Below are 19,565 nucleotides of genomic sequence, written 5' to 3'. Positions count from 1 at the left end.
CATCACATAAGTCACCAAGATATTGTAGTTGCTCTGAATAAGCCTCCCTCAAACCATGTATTTATACTGTACTGTAGCTTGGGGGATACAATCAAAACAGAAGTGAAAGAGGGAACCTAAGCAGACAATGTGTTTGTTCACATTCAGCCCTCTTTAAGGGAACTGATTGCATATTAATTAGAAGTTAACCTGACAAAAGACTCACAACGAAGAGATTACAAATCTGTTCATTAACTATGCATGCTTTAAGTTCCCTTTGCATTAGAAAAATGTCTTAACGTTCTATTCTAAGTGAACTGTTTTTTTTTTTTTACTACTGACCATTTATATACACACAAGTGTGCAAAGAAGATGGGTAGGGAACACAAACAGGAACAGGACATGGGTTCACATGGCTGAGACAGAAATACCAATACATACACTGAACAAAAACATAAACGCAACATGTAAAGTGTTGGTGCCATGTTTCATGACCTGAAATAAAAGATCCCAGAAATGTTCCATACGCACAAAAAGCTATTTTCTCTCAAATTTTGTGCACAAATTTGTTTACATCCCTGTTAGTGAGCATTTCTCCTTCGCCAAGATAATCCTTCCACCTGACAGGTGTGGCAAATCAAGAAGCTGATTAAACAGCATGATCATTGCACAGGTGCACCTTGTGCTGGGGACAATAAAAGGCCACTATAATTTACAGTTTTGTAACACAATGTTTTGAGGGAGCGTGCAATTGGCAAGCTGACTGCAGGAATGTCCACCAGAGCTGTTGCCAGAGAATTGAATGTTTATTTCACTACCATAAGCCACATCCAACATAATTTTTAGAGAATTTGGCAGTATGTCCAACCAGACCACATGTATGGCATCGTGTGGAAGAGCGGTTTGCTGATGTCAACATTGTGAACAGTGTGACCCATGGTGGCGGTGGGGATATGGTATTGGCAGGCATAAGCTAAGGACAACGAACACAATTGCAATTTATCAATAGCAATTTCAATGTACAGATATACCGTAACAAGATCCTGAGGCCCATTGTCGTGTCATTCATCCGCCGCCATCATCACCATGTTTCAGCATGATAATGAATGGCCCCATGTTGCAAGGATCTGTACACAATTCCTGGAAACTGAAAATGTCCCAGTTCTTCCATGGCCTGCATACTCACCAGATGTCACCCATTGAGCACATTTGGGAATCTCTGTTCCAGTTCCCGCCAATATCCAGCAACTTCGCACAGCCTTTGAAGAGGAGTGGGACATCATTCCACAGGCCACAATCAACAGCCTGATCAACTCTATGTGAAGGATACGTGTCGAGCTGCATGAGACAAATGGTGGTCACACCAGATACTGACTGGTTTTCTGATTCACGCCCCTACTTCTTTTTTAAGGTATCTGTGACTAACAGATGTATATCTGTATTCCCAGTCATGTGAAATCCATAGATTAGGGCCAAATTAATTTATCTAAATTTCCTTTTTTCCTGATATGAACTGTAACTCAGTAAAATCTTTGAAGTTGTTGCATATTGCGTTTTGATTTTTGATCAGTATAGATCCACGGTGTCTTGAGTTAATTGACAATGAACACATAGTAGCTTATTAATATACAGTAGTAGCGTATTAATCAACCTTTATATATTGAAATTTTTTTTTGACAAATGAGGCTACATGCCCAACACAAAACCAAATGAAAAAAGAACAGAATGTCTGCTATATATTTTTGGTGTAAACAGTACTTGCACTGGCTACCTTCCACAAACAGTCAAATATACTGTACCTTCACACTCCCTCTTTGCTGTGTGCTTCTTCCTTTATTAACATAACTCTTACACAGCACAAGCCCTCAATCTCTCTGGGAAACAGGACGTAAATAGTATTTTTCATTCAACAGAGTAACTACTTTACAATTTTACATCCACGTTCCATTTTCTCCTTGTTTTTTCACAGCGAATATTAGGATGTTGTCCTTAATGTTTTGTACACTCGGTGTGCATTTTTGAACATATAAATTAATTATATACATCCATTTATTTTTAAACAATATAACTTATAAATGCCTTGTGTCACACCCTGATCTGTTTCACCTGTCTTTGTGCTTGTCTCCACCCCCCTCCAGGTGTCGCCCATCTTCCTCATTATCCCCAGTGTATTTATACCTGGATTCTCTGTTTGTCTGTTGCCAGTTTGTTTTGTTTCGTCAAGCCTACCAGCATTTTTTCCCATGCTCCTTTTTGTCTCAGGTTCCTGTTTTCTATCTTTCCCGGTTTTTGACCATTCTGCCTGCCCTGACCCTGATCCTGCCTGTCGTTCTGTACCTTGTCACACAACCTGGATTACTGACCTCTGCCTGCCCTGACCATGTCTGCCACTCTGTACCTTTTGGTTTTTGTAATAAACTTTTGTTACTACTGTCCGCATCTGGGTTTTCTCCTGAGCCTTGACATTTCGTACCCCATCAAACCCCAAAATATAAGCATGTTTTACTCCAAAGTTTGTAGACAATGTAAACAACACCCAGTAATAATTAATCAATATACACATGACAGGGTAAATATGTTTTTCTTTTACCAAACTGATGCTTGTCAATCTTATTCTTCCTGTTTTTAAAACATGGTTAAAACAATAATTTTGCTACCATGGATGGCCAGTCCTTGCTTCCATAACTGTCTATGAATTTGAGAGTGGTTAAATTTCTCCAGCCCCATCCCTCAGCTAAATAATAAACAGAGTTATTTTTTGTTTCAATTAAGGATTCTAGCTTTAAAAGTTGTTTCAGATTACACTAAATCCAGGTAAGAGTGGCTGGGTAAAGGTAGTTTGGACTTTGTGGAGAAGGGCCATGGAGTCCCAGCCTTGTGATCAAGATACAGTCCGATTTGCCTTTATTTTCGTGATTGGGGGGGGGCTGAGGCCAGGAAATTCTGTGCTAGAACTGAAGTCAACCTTCAGTTGACTTCTGTAACAGTAAAATCCTTGGTTTCATGCACGTTAAACATCAGAAGCCTCCTCCCTAAATTATTTTTTTCACTGCTTTAGCACACTCCAACCAACCCTGATGTACTACCTATGATGTCTGAATCCTGACTTAGGAAGGCCACCAAGAATTCCGAAATTTCCATCCCCAACTACAACATTTTCCACCAAGATAAAACTGCCAAAGGGGCTGGAGTTGCAATCTACTGCAGAGACAGCCTGCAGAGTTGTCATACTATCTAGGTCTGTGCCCAAACAGTTCAAGCTTCTACTTTTAAAAATCCACCTTTCCAGAAATAAGTCTCTCCCTGTTGCCGCTTGTTACAGACCCCCCTCAGCCCCCAGCTGTGCCCTGGACACCATATGTGAATTAATTGCCTCCCCATTTATCTTCAGAGTTTGTACTGTTAAGGTGACCTAAACTGGGATATGCTTAACACACCGGCCATCCTACAATCTAAACTAGATGCCTGGTTATTCTTTAAAAGTGCTTTCCTCACCATCTTAAATAAGCATGCCCCATTCAAAAAAAATGAGAACCAGGAACAGATATAGCCCTTGGTTCACTCCAGACCTGACTGCTCTTGACCAGCACACAAACCTCCTGTGGCGTACTGCATTAGCATCAAATAGCCCCCGCGATATGCAACTTTTCAGGGAAGTTAGGAACCAATATACACAGGCAGTTAGGAAAGCAAAGGCTAGCATTTTCAAACAGAAATTTTCATCCTGTAGCACAAGCTACAAAGGGTTTCGGGACACGTTATTGTCCATGGAGAATAAGAGCACCTCCTTCCAGCTGCCCACTGCACTGAGGCTAGCAAACACTGTCACCACCTATAAATCCACGATAATTGAGAATTTAAAAAAGCATTTTTCTACGGCTGGCCATGCTTTCCACCTGGCCACCCCTACCCCGGTCAACAGCTCTACACTCCCCATAGCAACTTTCCCAAGCCTCCCCTATTTCTCCTTCACCCAAATCCAGATAGCTGATGTTCTGAAAGAGCTGGACCCCTACAAATCAGCTGGGCTAGACAATCTGGACGCTCTCTTTCTAAAATTATCCGCCGCAATTGTTAGAACCCCTATTACTAGCCAGTTCAACCTCTCGTATCGTCTGAGATCCCCAAAGATTGGAAAGCTGTCACGGTCATCCCCCTCTTCAAAGGGGAAGACACCCTAGACCCAAACTGTTACAGACCTATATCTATCCTACCCTGCCTTTCTAAGGTCTTCGAAATGTGTAACTTCGCATTGTTGTTTGTGTCGCACTGTTTTGCTTCATCTTGGCCAGGTCGCAGTTATAAATGAGAACTTGTCCTCAACTGACCTACCTGGTTAAATAAAGTGAAAGTGTAACCAAAGCTATACCTGTAGAACTCATAGCTGGACCTAGAGTAGTCCAACATTCAAGACACCCTACTAATGCCTAAGTACGACACAGCCTTCCCAGTTAGCCTCCCAGTAATAACGTCATTGGAGGCCCTCTCTGCACAGAGCTTTAGATGAAAAGCTCTGTGGAAGGCTTAGGTGAACCATATGAGCCGAATGACACTTCCTTCTTGTCCCCAGACAGAATGAGATGCCTATTTGCTGTGCTGGCATCCACTGTCAGCTGGATGAAATATGTACAGGGAGGAAAAATAATATCATGGCATTCAAGTTATATTCATATTGACAAAATATATACAACATATCATCTAATAAGTCAATTTAATTCACCTCTTGAAGGCCAACGTTAAGCCCTACCAGCTCTCACAGTCTCACGCCTGAATTAGACGTTCATCCATGTTTCTCAAACGTCAAATTTCAAAGTGTTTCAGGTTAAGTTCAGGCATTAACTCAGGATGTTAAAGTTAAGGGATAAGGAGAGCTTGGGGCCTATAGGTGTGTTAGTTCATGGGTGTTTAATATTGCACAAAGTTTATCTGAGGGAGACTGGGTGTGTGCGCCAAAACATGTATTATGTCCAGAACTCCTCTCTGGTCTTGGGAACTGAACAACCTGGACATCTGTCACTGTGAAGGAGAGTCAACTATAACCTCACGCCTTATAACAAAGATACGTTTTATATGTTATTGAGCAAGCGACTTAGTCATGCATACATTTTAAGTATGGGTGGTCCTAGAAACGAACCTACTATCCTGGCATTGCAAGCACCATGCTCTACCAAATGAGCTACAGAGGACCAGTGGTCACAAAAACAAAATAGCAATCAATCAGATTTAGTCTATAGAATATATAACAGGGGAGCCTGGTCCTAGATCAGCACTCATACTCTGAGACACAATTGTGAATACAGGCCCAGGTCAGAACTCACCTTGAGACACTCCCAAGGCAGGTCTCAGTTATTTTACTTCATTCTCTTGCCTTCCTGTGCCCTCTGCTGGTATGTAGTCCATCTCCCTCAACGTTTTCTGCATGATAAAAACAGTCAGCATTTTATGGTATCCATATATTTTGAAAAAACAACAAGGTAACAGGGATGACTAGCACAGAAGTTATGATATAAAGATGTAGCATCTCAAATCGGTTCTACCCTTACCTGTTGCCTAGCCCTCTGCTGCTGCTGAAACAACCATATGACCGTGGTGTTGATTCACGGAGAACAGATGCAGTGATCACAATGACATACATTTCAAGCACTTAATTGTAATGAGGGCAAATGTTCTTAATTTCACCGGCGGCGAACAGGGTAGGCCTATGCTTCATCAAGCCGGGAACTTGATGTTGATGCTTGAGATGAGTTTCACGAAACGAGGCGACTCAAATTAGGCAGGACTAGACAACTTTTTGTTTCTTCACGAGGCAGAAATCCCACTCGTCGTCGTCCGGGTCTAGCATAACAGTTACCTTTCAAAGATACTTGGAAGACTGATCATTAGTTTCTCCATAACCCCCACCATCATAACATTTTTCTTCAGCACAGACATTGGGGTAAATGTATTTCTGCACTGAGGGCAGCTGTAGATACCGTTTAAATCCTCGCCATTCCAACAGTATGTCTGTCAAACAATTCATGCAGTAACTGTGTCCATATGGGATAGTCACTGGAAACCATTTTGCAGCGCAAACAACTTTCTATTTGACGAGGTCAGGTAGGCTCCTATCCATGTCATTCCGTTCCTAGTGAAAACACCCCAAGTATATTCAGTTCACGCCTTTTCCTTCAATAAAAAACAAAAACAAGGTAGACCTTCGAAAAACAGTCTCATTCGAATGCTACCCAGTTGTTTTAAAGAGTTTAGGTACCTTTATTATTATTTTTCAAGTATTTTACATGCGGTTTCCACAAAGCAACAACCATTAACACTGACAATTATTTTCATCTGAGGAAATGCATCTTTTTTGAAAACGTGAACATAACACTTGCACACCAAAGTTACAGTAAATCACATGAAAGGCTTATAAAACACCTTTACGTTCCCACGAGAATCATGGTGGTGTATAATTGTTCTCTTCTCTATTAACTAAGTGTTCACAGCATGCAATCCATCCCTCTACCCGCAAACGCTACTACACAACTTCCAATACTTTTCTCCCCTTCTCCACAGAAGAGATGGATGGAAGTTACTGTGGTGTTACAGATGGCCTTATTAGTCACTACTACAGTCACTGTAATGCTGAACATGAAAATAGCAGACTACAGTAAGATCACTTTAACCACAAGATGCCATATAACTAGAATATGACGGCAGCATTTATGATGAAGAATGAAATTAATATGGACATAACAAACATGAATATTTTTGCTAAGCTCACCAAATAAATTGCAATACATATGTCATTTATAATAACATTAAAACAGACAATGAATGAAAAATATTACATTTATAAAGTCTGTGAATCCCAAATGAACATTCAAGCACAAACTGTATTCCACTAGCCTTAGCAAGACAAAGCTTAATCAAAACGATGGAGAACTGCAGAAATCGATCCCTTATGGTTTCCAATAACTTTTTCCCTTCAGTCTGGTTGCCATTGAAAAGTGAGTGTCAGCGAGAGTGAATTCTGAAATGACAGAACCATTACACATAGACCAAGGGTTAAAACTACGCGCGTTCCCTTTGAGTCGGTGTGCGTCATGACCTGCCCATTAGTGACCTGCAAAAAAATGTAAAACAAAAATTCAAAAGACATGTTAGAAGAGTTGTAGTCATTAACATTGCCATGAGTTTGATTGGTGCATCAACAATATAATTGTATTGTCACATGTGCCAAATACAACAAGTCCTTTTAACCAACAATGCAGTTGCTGTTTAAAAAAATATGAAATTAACCTGATATAACAATAATCAATGTTACATCAGGTTGGGGATTTCAGCCACTGGTCTTACTCAACTGTTCAGCATATTACTGATACACTGTACTACATTTCAACATGATCACCTTCCTAGGTAATGAATACTATATCTGATGTGGCATTTCCTTACATGAAAATGCTCTCGTCCATAGAGGGAGAATCAAGAAGCTGTTAAACAGCAACTTAAGTGACCAAACCAAGTGCAGGGGTTCCAGTATAGTGTACTATATGACAATAACATGTACATTTTGGGCACTCTAGAGACATGACTTCAATAACAATATGAGGCATGGGATCCCCCAGTACTAGTCCATGTAGGGTACTACCTGTGAAAGGACACTGCTAGACCATCTCGTACTGGTTGTTGGTGATGTATCGAGACAAGCAGCAGGCCAAGAACACCCCAATGAGCTAGGCAGAAAGTTAAGAGTTTCAATTAGGATGTGAAGACAAAATTGACATTCACTCACTTCATGTATTAAAAGAAAAAGAGAAATCTATAATTTTCTTGATGATCTAACAACATTTCAAGATCTATGCTTCTGGTAACAACATTGTATATTTTCTCCCCTAGAGATTATTATGCCTACAGGCCAATATCAAATAAAGTCTCTTCAATGGATGTACCTGGAAGAATGCAATTCCAAAAGACATTCCGGCAATGATTCCCAGGTTAGACTCCATCAAAGTGGTCACCTTCGAGAAGCAGCCCTGAAACATGTTAAAAGGAAAATAAATATGGTTTCACAAGGTTATAGCTGTTCATTGCGCATACTGGACTGGCAACACTTAGCCTAAAAGACTGGTAAACTATGAACCACAGCTCTGATATAATTCTGTATGATATGATTGATAATGATATGCGGCAGTGCTCTCACCGTGTCATACACCATATCGCGAGCCCTGTCAAGGTCCTTGAGGTCCTCGACAGCGCAGACAGTGTTCTCTTTGCAACAGCTGTCAGGGATGCCTTGGTCTTTGAAGTACTTTGTTGTGTTCCAGTCCGTGTAACTTACCACTCCACAGCAGTGCAACTGCACAAAACACACATTTACTAATTATCAAGAGGAAATAACAATTTTAACTTCCAATTCTTAATTCTATGGTTGACTTAGCCATGTGGACAAATCAAGTTTCAATGTCACGTGCACAAGTACAGTGAAATTACTTTGCTTGCTCTTTCCCAACAATTCAGTAATTAATGTTGGTAGTACTGTACATGTTTTTATTTTAAAAAGTCAAGTAGAACATGAGAAATTAAGCAAGCTACATACAGGGTCAGCAGCTACATACAGGGTCAGTACCAGACTCCGTAGCTATTAGAGGTCGACCGATTAATCGGAAATTGGTATTTTTGGACGCCGTTTTTTTTTTACAACTTTATTTAACTAGGCAAGTCAGTTACGAACACATGGCCTAGGAACAGTGGGTTAACTGCCTTGTTCAGGGTCAGAACGACAGATTTTTACCTTGTCAGCTCGGGGATTCAATCTTGCAACCTTACAGTCCAACGCTCTAACCACCTGCCTCACGAGGAGCCTGCCTGTTACGCGAATGCAGTAAGAAGCCAAGGTAAGTTACTAGCTAGCATTAAACTTAATTCATAATCACTAGTTATAACTACACATGGTTGATGATATTACTAGTGTATCTAGCGTGTGCTGCGTTGCATATAATCGATGCGGTGCGCATTCGTGAAAAGGACTGCCGTTGCTCCAAAGTGTACCTAACCATAAACACCAATGCCTTTCTTAAAATCAATACACAGAAGTAGATATTTTTAAACCTGCATATTTAGCTAAAAGAAAGGTTAGCAGGCAATATTAACCAGGTGAAATTGTGTCACTTCTCTTGCGTTCATTGCACGCAGAGTAAGGGTATATGCAACAGTTTGGGCAGCCTGGCTCATTGCGAATTAATTTGCCAGAATTTTATATAATTGACATAACACTGAAGGTTGTGCAATGTAAAAGCAATATTTAGACTTAGGGATGCCATCCGTTAGATAAAATACGGAACGGTTCCATATTTCACTGAAAGAATAAACGTTTTGTTTTCGAAATTATAGTTTACGGATTCAACCATATTAATGACCTAAGGCTCGTATTTCTGTGTGTTATTATGTTATAATTATGTCTATGATTTGATAGAGCAGTCTGACTTTTTTATTTATTTTATTTCACCTTTATTTAACCAGGTAGGCTAGTTGAGAACAAGTTCTAATTTGCAACTGCGACCTGGCCAAGATAAAGCATAGCAGTGTGAACAGACAACAGAGTTACACATGGAGTAAACAATTAACAAGTCAATAACACAGTAGAAAAAAAGAGAGCCTATATACAGTGTGTGCAAAAGGCATGAGGTAGGCAAATAATTACAATTTTGCAGATTAACACTGGAGTGATAAATGATCAGATGGTCATGTACAGATAGAGATATTGGTGTGCAAAAGAGCAGAAAAGTAAATAAATATAAACAGTATGGGGATGAGGTAGGTCAAATTGGGTGGGCTATTTACCGATAGACTATGTACAGCTGCAGCGATCGGTTAGCTGCTCAGATAGCAGATGTTTGAAGTTGGTGAGGGAGATAAGTCTCCAACTTCAGCGATTTTTGCAATTCGTTCCAGTCACAGGCAGCAGAGAACTGGAACGAAAGGCGGCCAAATGAGGTGTTGGCTTTAGGGATGATCAGTGAGATACACCTGCTGGAGTGCGTGCTACGGGTGGGTGTTGCCATCGTGACCAGTGAACTAAGATAAGGCGGAGCTTTACCTAGCATGGACTTGTAGATGACCTGGAGCCAGTGGGTCTGGCGACGAATATGTAGCGAGGGCCAGCCGACTAGAGCATACAGGTCGCAGTGGTGGGTGGTATAAGGTGCTTTAGTAACAAAACGGATGGCACTGTGATAAACTGCATCCAGTTTGCTGAGTAGAGTATTGGAAGCTATTTTGTAGATGACATCGCCGAAGTCGAGGATCGGTAGGATAGTCAGTTTTACTAGGGTAAGTTTGGCGGCGTGAGTGAAGGTTGCTTTGTTGCGGAACAGAAAGCAGACTCTAGATTTGATTTTAGATTGGAGATGTTTGATATGAGTCTGGAAGGAGAGTTTACAGTCTAGCCAGACACCTAGGTACTTATAGATGTCCACATATTCTAGGTCGGAACCATCCAGGGTGGTGATGCTAGTCGGGCGTGCGGGTGCAGGCAGCGAACGGTTGAAAAGCATGCATTTGGTTTTACTAGCGTTTAAGAGCAGTTGGAGGCCACGGAAGGAGTGTTGTATGGCATTGAAGCTCGTTTGGAGGTTAGATAGCACAGTGTCCAAGGACGGGCCGGGAGTATACAGAATAGTGTCGTCTGCGTAGAGGTGGATCAGTGAATCGCCCGCAGCAAGAGCAACATCATTGATATATACAGAGAAAAGAGTCGGCCCGAGAATTGAAACCTGTGGCACCCCCATAGAGACTGCCAGAGGACCGGACAGCATGCCCTCCGATTTGACACACTGAACTCTGTCTGCAAAGTAGTTGGTGAACCAGGCAAGGCAGTCATCAGAAAAACTGAGGCTACCGAGTCTGCCGATAAGAATATGGTGATTGACAAGAGTCGAAAGCCTTGCCAAGGTCGATGAAGACGGCTGCACAGTACTGTCTTTTATCGATGGCGGTTATGATATCGTTTAGTACCTTGAGTGTGGCTGAGGTGCACCCGTGACCGGCTCGGAAACCAGATTGTACAGCGGAGAAGGTACGGTGGGATTCGAGATGGTCAGTGACCTGTTTGTTGACTTGGCTTTCGAAGACCTTAGATAGGCAGGGCAGGATGGATATAGGTCTGTAACAGTTTGGGTCCAGGGTGTCTCCCCCTTTGAAGATGGGGATGACTGCGGCAATCCTTGGGGATCTCAGACGATATGAAAGAGAGGTTGAACAGGCTGGTAATAGGGGTTGCGACAATGGCAGCGGATAGTTTCAGAAATAGAGGGTCCAGATTGTCAAGCACAGCTGATTTGTACGGGTTCAGGTTTTGCAGCTCTTTCAGAACATCTGCTATCTGGATTTGGGTAAAGGAGAACCTGGAGAGGCTTGGGCGAGTAGCTGCGGGAGGGGGGCGGAGCTGTTGGCTGAGGTTGGAGTAGCCAGGAGGAAGGCATAGCCAACCGTTGAGAAATGCTTGTTGAAGTTTTCGATAATCATGGATTTATCGGTGGTGACCGTGTTACCTAGCCTCAGTGCAGTGGGCAGCTGGGAGGAGGTGCTCTGAGTGATGGTAGGCACCAGCAGGCTCGTAAGCATTCATTCAAACAGTACTTTCCTGCGTTCTTTCTACAAGAGCTATACAATCCATGGCAAGAAGGACAAATGGTCCACTTGGTGTAGGCAATGCTTCAAGATTTACGCTGTTTATGACTTCATGCCTATCAACTCACAAGATTAGACTGGTGTAACCGATGTGAAATGGCTAGCTAGTTAGCGGGTGCGCGCTAACAGCATTTCAAACGTCACACGCTCTGAGACTTGGAGTAGTTGTTCACCTTGCTCTGCATGGGTAACGCTGCTTCGAGGGTGGCTGTTGTCGATGTGTTCCTGGTTCGAGCCCAGGTAGGGGCGAGGAGAGGGATGGAAGCTATACTGTTACACTGGCAATACTAAAGTGCCTATAAGAACATTCAATAGTCAAAGGTATTATATTAAGTTAAAATAAGTGTTCATTCAGTATTGTTGTAATTATCATTACAAATAAATAACTTTATTTAAAAAAAAAAAAAAAAAAAATAATAATAATAATAAAAAATAAAAAAATCGGCCGATTAATCGGTATTGGCTTGTTTTAAAAAAAGAAAAGTTTTACCCCCTTTTCGTGGTATCTTGTCTCATCGCTACAACTCCCGTACGGGCTCAGGAGAGGTGAAGGTCGAAAGCCATGCGTCCTCCGATACACAACCCAACCAAGCCGCACTGCTTCTTAACACAGCGCGCATCCAACCCGGAAGCCAGCCGCACCAATGTGTCGGAGGAAACTCCTTACACCTGGCGACCTGGTTAGCGTGCACTGCCCCCGGCCCGCCACAGGAGTCGCTAGTGCACGATGAGACAAGGATATCCCTACCGGCCAAACCCTCCCTAACCTGTACGATGCTAGGCCAATTGTGAGTCGGTATCTGCTTTTTCTGGTCCTCCAATAATCGGTATCAGCGTTGAAAAATCATAAATCGGTCGACCTCTAGTAGCTATATACAGGCTCAGTAGCTATATACAGGCTCAGTAGCTATACAGTGGGGAGAGCAGGTTTTCCTACTTACAAAACATGAAGAGGTCTGTAATTTTTATCATAGGTACACTTCAACTGTGAGAGACGGAATCTAAAACAAAAATCCAGAATATCACATTGTATGATTTTTAAGTAATTAATTTGCATTTTATTGCATGACATAAGTATTTGATCACCTACCAACCAGTAAGAATTCCAGCTCTCACAGACCTGTTAGTTTTTCTTTAAGAAGCCCTCCTGTTTTCCAATCATTACCTGTATTAACTGCACCGGTTTGAACTCGTTACCTGTATAAAAAGACACCTGTCCACACACTCAAACAGGACATCCGGGATAAAATTGTAGACCTGCACAAGGCTGGGATGGGCTACAGGACAATAGGCAAGCAGCTTGGTGAAAAGGCAACAACTGTTGGCGCAATTATTAGAAAATGGAAGAAGTTCAAGATGACGGTCAATCACCCTCGGTCTGGGGCTCCATGCAAGATCTCCCCTCGTGGGGCATCAATGATCATGAGGAAGGTGAGGGATCAGCCCAGAACTACCACGGCAGGACCTGGTCATTGACCTGAAGAGAGCTGGGACCACAGTCTCAAAGAAAACCATTAGTAACACACTACGCCATCATGGATTAAAATCCTGCAGCGCACGCAAGGTCCCCCTGCTCAAGTCAGCGCATGTCCAGGCCCATCTAATGTTTGCCAATGACCATCTGGATGATCCACAGGAGGAATGGGAGAAGGTCATGTGGTCTGATGAGACAAAAATTGAGTGTTTTGGTCTAAACTCCACTCGCCATGTTTGGGGGAAGAAGAAGGCTGAGTACAACCCCACGAACACCATCCCAACCGTGAAGCATGGAGGTGGAAACATCATTCTTTGGGGATGCTTTTCTGCAAAGGGGACAGGACGACTGCACCGTATTGAGGGAAGGATGGATGGGGCCATGTATCGCGAGATCTTGGCCAACAACCTCCTTCCCTCAGTAAGAGCATTGAAGATGGGTCGTGGCTGGGTCTTCCAGCATGACAACGACCCAAAACACACAGCCAGGACAACTAAGGAGTGGCTCCGTAAGAAGCATCTCAAGGTCCTGGAGTGGCCTAGTCAGCCTCCTGACCTGAACCCAATAGAAAATCTTTGGAGGGAGCTGAAAGTCCGTATTGCCCAGCGACAGTCCCGAAACCTGAAGGATCTGGAGAAGGTCTGTATGGAGGAGTGGGCCAAAATCCCTGCTGCAGTGTGTGCAAACCTGGTCAAGAACTACAGGAAATGTATGATCTATAATTGCAAACAAAGGTTTCTGTACCAAATATTAAGGTCTGCTTTTCTGATGTATCAAATACTTATTTCACGCAATAAAATGCAAATTAATTACTTAAAAATCATACAATGTGATTTTCTGGATTTTTGTTTTAGATTCCGTCTCTCACAATTGAAGTGTACCTATGATAAAAATGACAGACCTCTACATGCTTTGTAAGTAGGAAACACTGTCGATTTTGCAGGTTATCAAATACTTGTTCTCCCACTGTGTATATACAGGCTCAGTGGCTACATACAGGCTCAGTGGCTACATACAGGCTCAGTGGCTACATACAGGCTCAGTGGCTACATACAGGCTCAGTGGCTATATACAGGCTCAGTGGCTATATACAGGCTCAGTGGCTATATGCAGGCTCAGTGGCTATATGCAGGCTCAGTGGCTATATGCAGGCTCAGTGGCTATATGCAGGCTCAGTGGCTATATGCAGGCTCAGTGGCTATATGCAGGCTCAGTGGCTATATGCAGGCTCAGTGGCTATATGCAGGCTCAGTAGCAGGCTCAGTAGCTATATTCAGGCTCAGTGGCTATATACAGGCTCAGTGGCTATATACAGGCTCAGTGGCTATATACAGGCTCAGTGGCTATATACAGGCTCAGTGGCTATATACAGGCTCAGTGGCTATATCCAGGCTCAGTAGCAGGCTCAGTGGCTATATGCAGGCTCAGTAGCAGGCTCAGTGGCTATATGCAGGCTCAGTGGCTATATACAGGCTCAGTGGCTATATACAGGCTCAGTGGCTATATACAGGCTCAGTGGCTATATACAGGCTCAGTAGCAGGCTCAATGGCAGGCTCAGTGGCTATATCCAGGCTCAATAGCAGGCTTAGTGGCTATTTACAGGCTCAGTAGCAGGCTCAATGGCAGGCTCAGTGGCTATTTACAGGCTCAGTGGCAGGCTCAATGGCAGGCTCAGTGGCTATATACAGGCTCAGTGGCTATTTACAGGCTCAGTGGCTATTTACAGGCTCAGTGGCAGGCTCAATGGCAGGCTCAGTGGCTATATCCAGGCTCAGTGGCTAGATCCAGGCTCAGTGGCTAGATCCAGGCTCAGTAGCAGGCTCAATGGCAGGCTCAGTGGCTATATCCAGGCTCAGTGGCTATTTACAGGCTCAGTAGCAGGCTCAATGGCAGGCTCAGTGGCTATTTACAGGCTCAGTAGCAGGCTTAGTGGCTATTTACAGGCTCCTCAATGGCAGGCTCAGTGGCTATTTACAGGCTCAGTGGCTATTTACAGGCTCAGTAGCAGGCTCAATGGCAGGCTCAGTGGCTATATACAGGCTCAGTAGCTATATACAGGCTCAGTAGCTATATACAGGCTCAGTAGCAGGCTCAGTGGCTATATAGAGGCTCAGTGGCTATATAGACGCTCAGTGGCTATAGAGGCTCAGTGGCTATATAGAGGCTCAGTGGCTATATAGAGGCTCAGTGGCTATATAGAGGCTCAGTGGCTATATAGAGGCTCAGTGGCTATATATATTTTTTTAAAGTGTCAGTTTCAGGGTCAGTGCAAATGCCATATTTACAATGTGCAGGGACACTAAATCATACTAAACTATCATACTAAATCAGATCATGTTAAAAGGTGGTTCTATTGTACATCAATGAGTTATTCAATAATGGTGGAGGAGGATCATAACCTAATACAATAGTATACCAACAAGCTCTATGCAACTCTGAAAACAGATAGTGAAGCGTAAACATCTGTACTAGAGAAGTTGTTTATAGTAATACTTCTACAGGGTCTTTGACCAAATTCAGCTGCCATTTCTCTAAACAGCATGTTTTGTGTTATTTGCAAAGGAACCAAACACAGTTAGGCTTCGCATTGAATAACAGGATACCACTTACAGTCTTCTGGATGTTGTCAACCGCAGAGCTTTTGGGGTCAGTGGTATTGTAGTTCGTCACAGCGTCTTTATAGGCATCACCTAATACAGCCTTTATCTGCAAGAAACCAAACATGAACTGGGTTTGATTTGGAGCCAACTGAACCCTATAGTAATGTCAAGTGTCTTGTAAGTCACCTCAGAAGTACCTGCACATTGGTGTATGCTCATCTATAGTTCACCGCAACATTTCGACCAGAACGTCTTCCAGACGTTGCAGTAAACTATATGGGAACATCCCTCAGTGCACAGGTATGTCCATTCTTTATATATAACCGTTTTGGTACCCAGCACCTGGTAAATGGTTAGATGTGGGAACACTACTTTTGAACTAATACCTCATGTCTGAATAAGAAGCCAGAGATGCCGGCCACAAACTCAGCTATGAACACCAGCACCAGGAACATGGCATACTGAGGGGAGAGAAACAACTCATCAATTTACATACAACAAAGACAAACATTTGAGGAGAATGTGCAAATACAAAATGTAACACATCACAGTGTAACTGACCAGCTTCAGCATCCATGGGCTACCGCGGCATGTAGCGAAGCAACCAAACAGGCCAAAAATGATGATGATGGCTCCAGTCCCGATGAGGACATATGGTGCGTTGGTGCTCTTCTCAGAGGCCAGCTGGAAATAAGCTTCCAGGCTCACCTTCCCCCATACTCCGACAGCCAGAAGGATAACCCCTGTAAACTGGGAGAAAGCACAGACAGTCAGCTCCAATCTCAGGTAATGTCCCCAGGGGATGTTTCAGAGATTTGACCTAGTTCTGAAACAAACTCAAGATTTAAAGCGAAAAAAAATAAAAAACTTTATTAATACACCTAAAACCTAAAAATGATATTCAGCTCAGTGTGATGTCAGGGGCAAGTACAAATCTGAAACAACTTTGAAGTTGGTATAAATGCCTACAACAAGAAGGGAAAGTCAGCATGGAGCTTACATGGAATATCAAAAGGGATTGATATTCAATCGATCCCTATCCCAGTCTGCGGTCCCCACATGCTTCAAGATGGCCACCACTGTTCCTGTTCCCAAGAAAGCTAAGGTTGAACTAAATAGCACTCATCTCTGTCATCATGAAGTGCTTTGAGAGACTAGTCAAGGACCATATCACCTCCACCTTACCTGTCACCCTAGACCACCTCCAATTTGCTTACCGCCCCAATAGGTCCAGACGATGCAATCGCCATCACGCTGCCCTAACCCACCTGGACAAGAGGAATACCTACGTAAGAATGCTGTTCATTGACTACATCTCAGCATTCAACACCATAGTACCCTCCAAACTAATCATTAAGCTTAAGACCCTGGGTCTCGAACCCACCCTGTGAAACTGGGTACAGGACTTCCTGACTGGCCGCCCCAGGTGGTGAAGGTAGGAAACAACATCTCCACTCCGTTGACCCTCAACACTGTGGCCTCACAAGGGTGCATTCTCAGCCCTCTCCTGTACTCTGTTCACCCATGACTGCGTGGCCATGCACGCCTCCAACTCAATCATTAAGTTTGCAGACATTACAGTGGTAAGCTTGATTACCAAGAACGACGAGACGGCCTACAGGGAGGAGGTGAGGGTACTCGGAGTGTGGATTCAGGAAAATAACCCCTCACTCAATGTCAGCAAAACAAAAAAAGATGATTGTGGACTACAGGAAACAGCAAAGGGAGCACCCCCCTATCCACATCGACAGGACAGTAGTGGAGAAAGTGGAGCGTTTTAAGTTCCTCTGTGTACATATCACCGACAAATTGAAATGGTCCACCCACACTGATAGTGTGGTGAAGGCGCAACAGGATGCAGAATTTTATTTGGCTTGTCCCCGAAAACCCTCACTACCTTTTACAGGTGCACAATTGAGAGCATCCTGTTGGGCTGTATCACCGCCTGGTACGGCAACTGCACCGCCCACAACCGCAGGGCTCTCCAGAGGGCGGTGTGGTTTGCACAACGCATCACCGGGGGCAAACTACCTGCCCTCTAGGACACCTACAACACCCGATGTCACAGGAAGGCAAAAACGATATTCAAGGACAATAACCACCCGAATCACTACCCGTTCACCCCACTTCCATCCAGAAGGCGAGGTCAGTACAGGTGCATCAAAGCTGTGGCAGAGAGATTGAAAAACAGCTTCTATCTCAAGGCCATCAGATTGTTAAACAGTCACCACTAGCACAGACAGGCGGTTGCTTAGCTACAGACTTGATATCATTGGCCACTTTTAATAAATGGAACGCTGGTCACTTTAATAATGCCACTTTAAGAATGTTCTCATCTCATATGTATATGATGTATACTGTATCCTTCACTATCTATTGCATCATAGCTGCTCGGTCACTGCCCAACCATATATTTTATACTTATATATTCTCATCACATTCCTTTACTAGATTGTGTGTATTAGGTTTTGTTGAGGAATTGTTAGATATATTACTGCACTGTCAGATCTAGAAGCACAAACATTTCGCTACACTCGCAGTAACATCTGCTAACCTAGTGTATGTGACCAATAAAATTTTATTTAACCCAGCCCCCCTCACTGACACAACCAATAATAGCCCATGGTCTCACATCAGTGAGCTCAGCATCTTCCTTTGTATAATATCCCTTACTTTTACCAGAGTCATATACTCATGGACTGCAGTCATCAGTCAATTGGACCATGAATTATACAAATCACCCTCCATATAGCAATAAATGACAGATGTGTTGTCATGAACTTTGAACCCATAAAAGCCACGTTTGATTAATGTCATAGATAGAATAATAAACTGTGAAGAAACACCATTTGAGATCATAATAGTTATTTAGTAAGTGTCGGCTGTCTGAGATTGAGATACAATCAACAACCAGGCCCAACTTTGAAAAGTCGTTCCCAACATCTGACAGTTTGTCTACGAATGTCACCACGATCCCCGCAATCAAACCGTTAAAATGTTTAATTTTTTATTTTATTTGACCTTTATTTAAGCAGACAAGTGACTTAAGAAGAAATTCCTATTTTACAATAACCGCCTACCCCGGCCAAACCCTAACGACGCTGGGCCAATTGTGCGCCGCCCTATAGGACTCCCGATCATGGCAGGTTGTGATACAGCCCGTGATCGAACCAGGGTCTGTAGTGACGTCTCTAGCGCTGAAATGCAGTGCCTTAGAACGCTGCGCCACTCGCGAGCCGCAACGCTCAAAACAAAAAAGAAACAATGTAACGTGGCTTTGCAACGTTGTCGCCGTTGGATAAACGCACAACTTTCACAGACAAGCATATGCGCATAAATAATGTAAAGTAGCTCGAGGCTTCGCTATAGCCAACAATTAAGTGATTATTTTCCAACAGTGTTTTCTAACTATTACAGGGAAATTAAGTTTTATTTTCAATAACTCGAGTTTTTACGTTTCAGCCAAAGCATTACGTTATTCGTTTGGAAATTCCTTTTGGAATTTAGGCATCGCCGCTAACTTAGCCCATTGTTACCGTAGCTTGCTTGCATCAGTTATTTACAAGTGAACACTTACCCAAAATATGAGACTGTAAGAAATAAGAAAGGTCTTGAGACATGTAATCACTGGCTTAGTTTGAAGCCTTCTTGATGGGGGAGACATTATGGCTATTTCGCAGAAATTGGCAATCAAAAAGTATTGTTGTTACAAAGTGAGAGAAAAAAAAAACACTTCCACAACGTCTTGCTGGAAAACTTTTGTCGACAAATCACAGAATCCAAGGAGAAGGGAAGTGTCGTCACTGATCCCAATTCACTTTCCTGTGAAGAAAAAATGAATTCC

The 19,565-nt window shown here is 42.9% G+C and overlaps 1 protein-coding gene across 1 annotated transcript; it reads right to left on the bottom strand.

Moving 5' to 3' along the window:
• Positions 1-6,207: 6,207 nt before the first annotated feature.
• On the bottom strand, positions 6,208-19,504 carry LOC115129381 (tetraspanin-7-like). Its single transcript, XM_029659648.2, has 8 exons — positions 19,299-19,504; positions 16,283-16,471; positions 16,108-16,182; positions 15,732-15,827; positions 8,159-8,314; positions 7,908-7,991; positions 7,607-7,691; positions 6,208-7,081 (listed from the first exon to the last, which is right to left on the bottom strand). The coding sequence occupies exons 1-7, from the start codon at positions 19,383-19,385 to the stop codon at positions 7,623-7,625; spliced, it is 756 nt and encodes a 251-aa protein (XP_029515508.1). The 5' UTR covers positions 19,386-19,504; the 3' UTR covers positions 6,208-7,081; positions 7,607-7,622.
• Between the last annotated feature and the right edge of the window lie 61 nt (positions 19,505-19,565).

The sequence above is a fragment of the Oncorhynchus nerka genome, linkage group LG5 (assembly GCF_034236695.1).
Source record: "Oncorhynchus nerka isolate Pitt River linkage group LG5, Oner_Uvic_2.0, whole genome shotgun sequence".
Taxonomy (NCBI): Eukaryota; Metazoa; Chordata; class Actinopteri; order Salmoniformes; family Salmonidae; genus Oncorhynchus; species Oncorhynchus nerka.
Note: the sequence above shows the minus strand (reverse complement) of the source record. Positions and strands in the feature narration are given on the sequence as shown.